This window comes from Phymastichus coffea, unplaced genomic scaffold (assembly GCF_024137745.1).
Source record: "Phymastichus coffea isolate CEN01 unplaced genomic scaffold, Cenicafe_Pcof_1.1 PCOF00098, whole genome shotgun sequence".
Classification (NCBI taxonomy): Eukaryota; Metazoa; Arthropoda; class Insecta; order Hymenoptera; family Eulophidae; genus Phymastichus; species Phymastichus coffea.
Window position 1 is genome coordinate 139180 of NW_026706909.1, and position 10138 is coordinate 149317.

A 10138-nucleotide genomic window follows, 5' to 3' on the forward strand; every position below is an offset into this window, starting at 1 on the left:
GCGCCTTTCCACGTGGAGCCGACTTGTATCTTTGACTGATCGTTCGTCGTCGGGTGGCTGTTATTGGTTTGCGTTTGTGCAGATATTGGCGTTAGCAAGCTCGTGGGTATGATGCCTGTTAAAATAAAATTTTGTAAAACCAATCTTTCGTATATTTTTTGTAAGTGTAAAGTGTGAGATTATTAGTCGAATGTATACAGCATGTTAGCGGGGAAAATTATTTATTTATTATTTTATACATTTAAAAATCGACGCTTTCACATGATAAAGTATAAAAATAATATACATTGGTTCAACGCCTTAACGTTATAGTTTTTATTTGTAGTTCTTTGAAATCAATTCACGAAATCATTAACCGCCCGTCGAAGAATTGAATCGACAAGATACATCACATGTCTTCCCAATTCTCTGCAATTTTCGTCGCAATCACCCTTCATAGTCTCTCTTGTAACATCTGCAAGCCATTCTTTGATCTCCATAAAAGCACTAAGTAACTCTCCCTGCACTTCATACTCTGGTATACTAAGTAACGTAGCAGCTACACATTTCATCACCGCTAATCGCACTTTTGCATCGTCATGGTATCTTAAAACCCAGGCGAGTTCAAGAATTTCTTTAGCCATCTTAACAGCCACAGGACAGTTCTGCGCGCAGGCCATGATCGTTGCTAGCGATTCTAAAAATCTTGTGAGAAGAATGTTCTCTTGATCGCGATAGTTTGCTGGTAGAGAGTAGAGAAACGAGTGCTTGGAGAATCCATGAATGAGTGGGAAGAAGAACGATGACACGTGGTTGTAAAATTTGTTGACGGTTGATTTTTGAAGTTTCGTCTCATGGGCGAAACGACGAGTTTTCGAGTCGATTCTTTGTTGAATTATCTCGTACCAATCGACGGATGGTTGCATAGCTTCGAGTGGATCATCGAAATCATCGTCGTATAGTGTTTCATATATCTTCGACTTATCAATTTCGATATGCAAACTTACAGGTTTCGAGATATTCTTCTTAGTCTTCTTCGTTGTCTTTTGTTCCTCTTCCTTTATTTCAACAGCGGATAATTTTCTAGCAGCCTCGCACAGTACATTTAACATGGTCAGCCTATGCTGCACGGAATATTTACTCAACTCTGAGTGAAATTCTTGGCATAAATATTTAGCACAAGCTTGTGGGTAGATCGATACAATCGCTACGCAAGCTTTGAAAGTCAGCACCTCGAAATCCTCCGTCGCGTATCTGTCCTGTAAATTCAAAAATATCTCTAGCAACTCTTTTGCAAAACTCTCGTCATCATTGCCTAGTTGAGCGATGATCAATTCCTCGCTAACTCTCAGTGTTTCGGAAAAGACGTTTAGATCGTCTAGATTATTTGATGGTGCATTGACAAGATTATCTCGTAGATCGCGCAGGTATAGTGGTTTGAACTTTTCGATGTCAGGCCGATCATTCGATAAATCATATGGCACGAGATCATCATCACTGTCGAGTTCTTCTTCGACTTGTGTTACTGGTGATTGAGATACTTCTTTTTCTATTTTCTTATACGGTTCTTTTGTTTCTGTTATGTTAGGTTTGGTTTCTTGCTTGGCATGATTTTTTAGAATTCCACACTCGATTCCCAATTCGTAAACTCTCTTGTTTCCCAAATTTGGAAATTCAATCTCGCCAACAATCAACTCTTCATCCATTCTATTTTCGTACACCGGCACCTCTATATTCTTCAACGCCTTCACCAGCAGTAACGTATCCTTTTCCATCCCATCATATTCGAATTTCAGTTTAGCAGCGTCGCTTAACGTAATTAATAATTCAGTAAGCATCTCACCGGTAATCATACCAACTGCACGTACATTCACTTCCGTCGAACCCAAGTGCGTTGGTATTCCGGAAAATAATAGCTTCTGAATCTCATTTTTCTCACTTGGCGACAGATGACCTACCATATGTTTCACCGACAGAATAATTAATTTCGTGATGTATAGATGTTGATCGAAACTCGTGTGATTCAGTGCACTTTGATCACCCCAAACATCCAACAATTTTATAGTTAAATCAAAGAGTAGACGATCGTCACTCGTTTGTACTTTGCGTAACAAGGACACCAAGTTATAGATAAGACGATCGTCGTTGTACCATGTCATCAGGGGTATTCTCACAGTAAACGTGTGTCTCCAGTTGTCATTCCTGATTAGATTTTCGAGAATTTCAGAAACGAAACATGGATGTTTGAGAATCTGCACAGCAAGATTTTCAATACTGTGTGTATCAATTCCGAATAATATACTCTGCACTATAGATCTCATCTCACTAACGCGGGACTTGCACCAGAGTACAATAATATCAACTAGTGGTTTGAGATCATCGGAACTCAATACTAGGAACATCTTGCCGAATAGCATTGATAAAATTCTTCCGTCGACATTTACTTTACTTTCATTGAGAAAATGTATCGCTCGAGCTATGTGAAAGCTGAGAAGGTTCGTAAAACTTTTGAGCTTGAATGTATCCGGGAGGTTTTTCTGCATTTTGTTCGCTACTCGATTCGGCAATGACACTATGAGTTGAATAATAGCTTGCCACAGTTCATCTTCGGTATTTTTCTCAAAGTCACTTAGGTCAGTGATGCGACTGGACGTGACTAAAGCAGAGAATAGAGCATCGCTTTTCATCAATTCTTCGAGAAGACGTCCAACAGCAGCGATGACTTTAGGATATTCAGTTTGTTTCATTGCCTGCGTGAGAGCTAACAATGACTCGTACATTACCTGCGAATCCGAGCCTTCTACAACGAAAATTCTCTTAATAGAATCATCAAGCTCTCCATTATACAGCGGCCAATTGACATCGAAAGTCTCCACTAAAGTCTCCAATACTCGACTGTACATCAACGGGTCAATCTTTCGTTCCTCTTCGTCTAATCCCACCAACTTCTGTTCCGTCAAAGTTCCTGGCAGATATTCGACGTACTTCTTTAGTTCTCCACGTACTTTCTTCAGAGCTATTTGACTTCTGTTACTAACGAACCAGCGAAGTGTATCCAGCAGCCGATGAGCTAGAAGGAAAGGCCGACTTGGCGGCATTATATCAAAGAGTTCGCGCGCATGCTAACACACGATGTGTACGTATATGTTGTGTAAGTGTTTAATCTATGTATGAATGTGTGTCTGTTTGGAGGAGATGAGAATTTTATTTTGCTTACCTGTGTTGTTGAAAGGCTCGGAAGCGAAGAGGTTCGCGTTGTTTAGATTGTTCGCTGCTGGCATTGATGAGGCGAAACTGGTTAGATCTGACAGCAAGTCTGTATTTGCTGTAAAATAAATATATAGGTTTGTTTGATTTCACCTCTATATTTTACTTCGATCGTATTATATTCAGTATATTTAGTATAAAAATAGAGGATACAGAAGTTTGATAAAATATACTCACTCGTATTATTGTTGCTATTATTTGTAATCTGTGGCTTATTGGTAAAACTCTGTGTCTGCATGGTATTGAACAGATCGTTACCACCACCGAAATCTGTATTGCCGATCGAACTCATCAGATTATCTGTCATAGGATTACCAATATTTGGAATTGTTGCTCCTAATAGGGAAACTTGTGGTTGCTGTTGTTGAGATGGTGGTTGCGAAATCGTAACACTAGAATCGAAGGCTGAAGTGAAATCGGCAAATTCATCATCTTTAGGTTTATTCACTTGCGCCATTGGTGGGGTTCCAAATGCAGAGGCGAAGTCGCCGAATTCAGATGTTGGTTGGTTCGATTGTGACAATGGAGCGTAATTGTCAGCTCGAGGGTCGAAGTCATCGTCCTCCGCTGCTTTGGTTACTATCAAACAAAAATTAAAATTAAACTATTTTTCTGTCAATTACAGTAATCTCGTTTTATGAATCTTCTCACCTGTGCCGTTATCATTTTGCATATCAAAAATCTCATTTAAAATATCACTCTTGCTCCTCTGCGCAGGCTGTTTTACCGGTGAACTCATCAAGTTCGACGGTTGCTGCTGCTGCTGCTGTTGATCCTTTCCATAATGAGCTGCGGCACCGAGGTCAACTTTCTTAATCGTCCTAGGTGCTTTTGGCGTTGGCGATGTCGTTGGTTTTGGTGCTCGTTCCATTGTCTCGGCGGTGTCCCTATATTCGCGACGTTCACCGACTGTCGCTGTCACTCCTGCTATTGTGCTGGGGTTTCGCCTTGGACTTGTGCGCGTTTCATTGTCTGAATCTTCTCGCTCGCCATCATCGCTGTAAAATTATAAACATTACATTTAGTTTTGGAGTCCACGTGATAATAGTATATAATCGTATATAATCGCATTATTCAAACGCGTTGAATAAATTTTTATTCGTATAAGAAACGACCTCCACGTAACCATCAAATCTACCTGCAAACAATCTGATTGTTGGAGAAGAAAAAATAAGCATCGTCATCTCAAGTTACTCAAGCCTTTATCTTATCAAAGCCAACTACTCCGTCAGCAGCACGCGTTTATGATCTCACCTGTTGGCATCCTCGAAACCTTTGGCCCTAGGACTGCCGCGATCCCATTCGTTATAACCGTCGCCGCCTTCTCTGGCAGCACTTCCCGTCCACTTGGGATTATCCATCCACCTCTCGTGATTGCCACTGCTTACTCCGCCGAAGCCCGCGCGCACACCCATCGCCTCGCTCGACATTCCGATGTACTTGTCCTTGTTTTTCTTGGCCTTCTTGCGTTCCTCGCGCAGCTTTTCGTCGTCTTGCACGAAATCGATCAGTTCGCGCACCTTGTGACGAATGTTGATCCCCTGGTCCTTGCCGAAATCGTCGATGTACGTGTAATTTTCTAGGGAGCGCAAGTCGTAGATGTGCTCGCGAGACGACGTCACGACACGCTCGGAGCCGTTACGGACCAAATAGTTGAGCAGCAGAAGTGACTGGGAGGAAATTAAAAAAAAACCGAAGACTCATATTTATTAGTCTTCTAAGGTTTCACTTAAGTACTAAAAACTTATTCACGTTAATAGATGTAATTGTTGGAGGTGATGGGTTATGCGACTGGTTATTGCGGGGCATTATTGAAAATGTTATTACCAGAGTGAATTAGAGTGAATAGAGCGAGATGTTTTTCTTTTGCGTGTGTGCGTGTTTTTTTTTTTTTTTTTCTTTTTTTACTTTCGTAGATGCGCTTTATCTTCGTAATTGCGTAAAGATAACATCTGTCGCGTTGCCACGCACGAGAGGATTCATTTCACACACAGCCGTATGGTAAAACATCGAGCTGCCCGTGTGTTTGCACAACAGAAGTTAATTGTCGGCTTTCGGGAGAGAGAAACCCACGCGCCATCGATTCGGGCGCACATTTCGCGCGCGCGAAAGCGCAAGAAAGGTCGCGCCGCGCAATTGTCACTCGCCCGAAGCGATTTACGTTTTCCCTTTCGAGCGAGTCGCGCGCTCGCCGGCACGAAGATCATTATCGCTCTGTAAATACCTTGTAGGTGCGTCGCCAGTTGCGCTTGTTATCCTGCAGCATGCGCTTCCAGAGCATCGACATCACTTCCGGGAACTGCTCGTACGTGAAGGTCGCTTGGGCGAGCTCTTGCATCATGGCACCTGCGAGGCGAAAACGAAACGAGCCGCTGTTTATGCGCGCAGAGACGGTCGTTAAGCTGCTGCAATTTTTGTCGCTTACCGGTCGGACCCCAAGCGTCGTCGTTCGTCGCTTCGCGTACTTTGGCTTCGGTGTCAGTGTAGTTCATCATGACGTTTGTCCTGTTTGACACACAATTATCTTGCAGATGCTCGGAAAACTGCTGTTTTTTCATCGCGATATATATATATATATTTGCATATATACCTATATATATGTATAGAGAGAGAAAGAGAATGGGATTAAATAAGATCGCGAATTACGCAAGCGAGACGGTCGTTTTTTCTCTCTCGCTCGTTGCGGCGGTGTTTTCGTTCAGCAAGGCATATGCCGTTATAATGCTCGTGAAAAATAAAAGGGGAAGGAAATGCGAGCAACATAATGCGGAAGATAGCGAGCATCGTGAAACGAAAATTAAGCGAGCGAGAGATACCATTAGGCGTCGACGTCGACAACTCGAAAAAACGAATTTCTTTTACTCTCAATGTCAAATCGTTAAGCGTTGCTAAAGATGTATTTTTTCTGTAACTCGTTACTGGAATGCAATCTCTGCGGTTGTAAAATTCGAAAGATCGTTTTCTTTTATTTACTCTCGTTATCGAAAGTCCTGATAAACGCTTAATTCTCTTTTTCGCACGATAAGCAAACGTAATCGGTGATTTTGTGTGAACGGCGATCAAACGAAAGATTCGTAAAGAAATCAATCATAAAAAACAGCAATACAATTGGGACACAAGTAAGAAAAAACCAGTGTAGAAGAGGTCTATCATGTAAACATTTTCTGCAGAAAGTTGCAGTTGCCAAAACAGGTTTTTGCATGGAGACAGTCACCTGAGATTCCTTGTGCAATTCCTACTGAATTACCAATACTTTGACCCTGACTGCGTCTTAATGAGAAGAAATCGAGCATGTATCTCATGAAGTTAGGCTCAATTATCGTGTAATGGATTTTGATTTAATCAGGCTCATTGGTGAAATCACGTCTTTTTTTACAAGAGTTACAATTTGATCCCTAGATATTTTTGCTGATTTACAAGAAAGAGATAAGTTAAACTAAAAATATTCATCAACGTCAATTTTAAACTCCGCTTTGTTGCTCTGAGAATTGAGTTCAAGTATGATATGATGGATTTGGATTTCCTCAGGCTTTCTTATCTTGACTAAACTATTACTTCTTGAAAAATAAATTGCTATGTTACTTTACTTTCAAATGGAACATCATTACTTTGAAATAACAGGTAGTTCTATGATGTACTTATTTTTCAAACTAAAAATAGAAGTAGTATCTGTTTCTCAACCTTGTGCATAAGACGATAAGAATAACTATTCTGGAATGAAGAGGAGAAGGAAAGCAGAACAGCCAAGTGTTTCTATAAACAGTACATGATGTTGTTTCGAAATAATTTTCCTAAGAACAGTCAATGCAAAATATGAAACCACAACACTGAATCACTTTATTCAGTAATAACTCAGATATCAAAACTCAGTATGGAAGCTCTCATTCGCATCCTGATCACAAATATCAGTGTAGTCAAGCAATACATAACAATAACATGAGTGTAAAAACCAGTGAGAGTATGTGGAGATAATGCCTTTGCAGTATATATCCTTGAGGAAAAACCGTCTTTCGTGCACAAACGTAAGGTTACGATTTTTTTAAAGAAGCATGAAATAATGTAAGCACAACTCACGCCTTGTCCATGAGTTCACGCACTTTCCACATGTTCATCATGTTTGCTGGCAGTTGGACGAGGACGAGCCACGACCGTCGAGGATACACACTAAAGCACAGCTGTCTCTTGTGGTGCTAACCGAGGAAAACCGAACTACACGGACGTCATCACCACTGGCTCTCACGCTGTAGTTCCTTTGCGGCCATGTTAGAAAGAGACAGCTCACCTCTCACCTCTATTGAGACTGATGTCGCCCTCTCTTGTATTTGTTATTTTGAGGTTAGATTTGCTTTTTTAATGTGAAATATAACTATGTATGAGAAGTGTTTATTGAATTTTATTATGGCTGTAACGAGCGATAAAAAAATGCACTTATTGTTGGAGAACAGGTGTCAATTTATTGTTAATTAGATCAAGGTGATCTTTGTACTTTGAGATGGTATCATTGCGAGGCATTTTATCGACGGCCAACAAGATGTTAACTTGGAGGAATTTTTACATGTTTATTTGGCCCTCGCCACATATGCGCATATGCGCGCGTACGAGGGCGTACATACAAACGCGTACAAATCGCTAAAAATTTTGATAGTGCCAACAACAGAAAGTTACTACTATTCCTCGCATGCCCCAAACGAACACACTTACTCCCGGAACAAACGTATCATAACCTTCAATAATATAGCGTTATGGTACGTTTGTTCTGGGAGTAAGTGTGTTCGTTTGGGACATGCGAGGAATAGTAGTAACTTGCTGTTGTTGGCACTATCAAAATTTTTAGCGATTTGTACAACACGTTTGTACGCCCTCGTACGCGCGCGTATGCGCATATGTGGCGAGGGCCTTTGTAACTTCATTTTGCAGTTGAAAAATACGAGTGACATTTTTTTTTGTTAAACAGAAAGTCAGTCAGCTAATTGGACATTGAGCAATTACAATTTTAGAATATACATGAATAGTTTTTATAAATTTTTACGTAATGTTTACTTAGACTGATAAGGTGTAGGTGTGAATGAACCTTAAAATGACCTGAAATTGGGTATGTGGTCTTGTGGCAAACGTGACAAAGAAACTTACTTTAGTGCCGGTTCAAAAGAATCAGGTAACAGGTATAGCTGTGGTAAATTGTATTTGATAAATCACATGAAGATTTATTATAATAATAGCAAAAAACTTTACTAGAACGCTCCGATTACGAGTGCTCTAGTAGAGTTTTTGCGATTGTTTAATCGATAATCTGAATTGATATTTTCATGTTTATATTGTTTACTTTTTTCGTCATTCAAGTATTTTATGTATCACGTGTTTCATCAAAGGGAACAATACAAAAATCAATTTATCAATACGGAAATCAATTAATTTCAGTGAAAAATAAACATTGCAATGTAATTTGAAAATTCTAAAATATTGTTTTCTAATTACAGACTTATAATGGCATTTAAACTTTTAAAAAGCTGGAGTCGCCTACAAACTGTAGTGACCAATGAAACTTTCAGAACCACAGTTTACAAATTCAGATACCTTGGAGCTGGACTGGTAGCAGCTAGTGTAGCAGTTTACAGTTCATCTAATGACAATGTCTATGCAGCCCAATCAGAATTGGACCTTCAGCATTTTATGGCGGAGCCTATAACAAGCATTGAACACTTGACAAAGAACAAAGATGACATGAAGACTAAAATGGAATTATTAATAATGAAAATTCAAGCAGATGTTGTTAAATCTTTGGAATCTCTGGAAGAATTTGAAACCAAATTTAAAGTTGACAGATGGACTAGGAAGGAAGGCGGTGGAGGTATAACTTGTGTACTTCAGGATGGCAATGTTTTTGAGAAAGCTGGAGTTAATATTTCAGTGGTCAATGGTACATTACCTTCTAATGCTGTACAGCAAATGAGAGCTAGAGGTAAGACTATGGATGAAGGTGCTTTACCTTTCTTTGCTGCTGGTGTCAGTTCTGTTATTCATCCCAGGAATCCAATGGTAAGATATTTTTTAATCACTAATTATGTAAGATTGTGAATGAAAGTAAAACTAATTATATAAGATTAATTTATTGATGTGCTATTGTGTAGGTGCCTACCATTCATTTCAACTACAGATACTTTGAGGTGACAAACAAAGATGGTTCTAAACAGTGGTGGTTTGGGGGAGGTACTGACTTGACACCCTACTATTTGAATGAAGCAGATGCCAAGCATTTCCATAAAACACTCCAACAGGCATGTGATAAGCATGATCCATCGTACTACAGCAAATTCAAGAAATGGTGCGATGATTACTTTCATATACCTCACAGAGGAGAAAGAAGAGGTGTTGGAGGTATATTTTTTGATGATTTAGATACACCGGATCAGAAAGAGGCTTTCAAATTTGTCGAGTCATGTGCTGAAGCTGTAATTCCATCATATATCCCACTTGTGAAGCAACACAAAAATGATGGCTATGGTTATGCTGAACGACAATGGCAATTGTTAAGGAGAGGTAGATATGTAGAGTTCAATCTAATTTATGACAGAGGAACCAAGTTTGGACTTTATACTCCAGGTGCTAGGTATGAGAGTATTTTAATGTCATTACCTTTGACTGCTAGATGGGAATACATGCATGAGCCAAAATCAAATACAAGAGAAGGGCAGTTAATTGAAGTTTTGAAGAATCCTAGAGACTGGTTGTAAATTTATTAGTTTCCACAGAGTTTCACTTAAGTATTAATCTTAATAGATGTAAGTGTTGGAGGTGATGGGTTATGCGTGTGATTATTATAGAATATTATTATGTTTGTTATAAATGTTGTTAAGAGTGAATTAATTTTTATAAATCAAGGAAACAAATAAAT

General features: G+C 39.6%; 2 protein-coding genes across 5 annotated transcripts; one reads left to right on the plus strand and one right to left on the minus strand.

Moving 5' to 3' along the window:
- Positions 1-150: 150 nt before the first annotated feature.
- LOC131669965 (telomere length regulation protein TEL2 homolog) lies at positions 151-7503 on the minus strand. Its single transcript, XM_058945200.1, has 8 exons — positions 7321-7503; positions 5672-5751; positions 5471-5592; positions 4501-4916; positions 3898-4244; positions 3424-3825; positions 3197-3304; positions 151-3049 (listed from the first exon to the last, which is right to left on the minus strand). The coding sequence occupies exons 1-8, from the start codon at positions 7359-7361 to the stop codon at positions 336-338; spliced, it is 4230 nt and encodes a 1409-aa protein (XP_058801183.1). The 5' UTR covers positions 7362-7503; the 3' UTR covers positions 151-335.
- On the plus strand, positions 7400-10128 carry LOC131669973 (oxygen-dependent coproporphyrinogen-III oxidase). Of its 4 annotated transcripts, XM_058945212.1 has the most exons (4): positions 7951-7991; positions 8201-8408; positions 8724-9282; positions 9375-10128. In XM_058945212.1, exons 2-4 carry the CDS (start codon positions 8341-8343, stop codon positions 9975-9977), a joined length of 1230 nt encoding a protein of 409 aa, XP_058801195.1. In that variant the 5' UTR covers positions 7951-7991; positions 8201-8340; the 3' UTR covers positions 9978-10128. The 4 variants fall into 4 exon arrangements, with proteins under 4 accessions (XP_058801196.1, XP_058801195.1, XP_058801198.1 ...); XM_058945213.1 differs by lacking the exons at positions 7951-7991; positions 8201-8408 and adding an exon at positions 7400-7581; XM_058945215.1 differs by lacking the exon at positions 7951-7991 and having other exon boundaries at positions 8099-8419.
- Positions 10129-10138: the final 10 nt, after the last annotated feature.

What these genes read in the sequence shown, in the direction of transcription:
- LOC131669965 (XM_058945200.1), bottom strand. Translation starts at nt 7,361, where the DNA reads ATGATGAACATGTGGAAAGTGCGTGAACTCATGGACAAGGC. An exon ending in CGTGAACTCATGGACAAGGC is followed by an intron (nt 5,752 to 7,320) that starts GTGAGTTGTGCT and finishes TGTGTCAAACAG; the next exon opens with GACAAACGTCATGATGAACT. An exon ending in CGACGCTTGGGGTCCGACCG is followed by an intron (nt 5,593 to 5,671) that starts GTAAGCGACAAA and finishes TTCGCCTCGCAG; the next exon opens with GTGCCATGATGCAAGAGCTC.
- LOC131669973 (XM_058945212.1), top strand. Translation starts at nt 8,341, where the DNA reads ATGTGGTCTTGTGGCAAACGTGACAAAGAAACTTACTTTAGTGCCGGT. An exon ending in TCAAAAGAATCAGGTAACAG is followed by an intron (nt 8,409 to 8,723) that starts GTATAGCTGTGG and finishes TTCTAATTACAG; the next exon opens with ACTTATAATGGCATTTAAAC. An exon ending in TTCATCCCAGGAATCCAATG is followed by an intron (nt 9,283 to 9,374) that starts GTAAGATATTTT and finishes GCTATTGTGTAG; the next exon opens with GTGCCTACCATTCATTTCAA.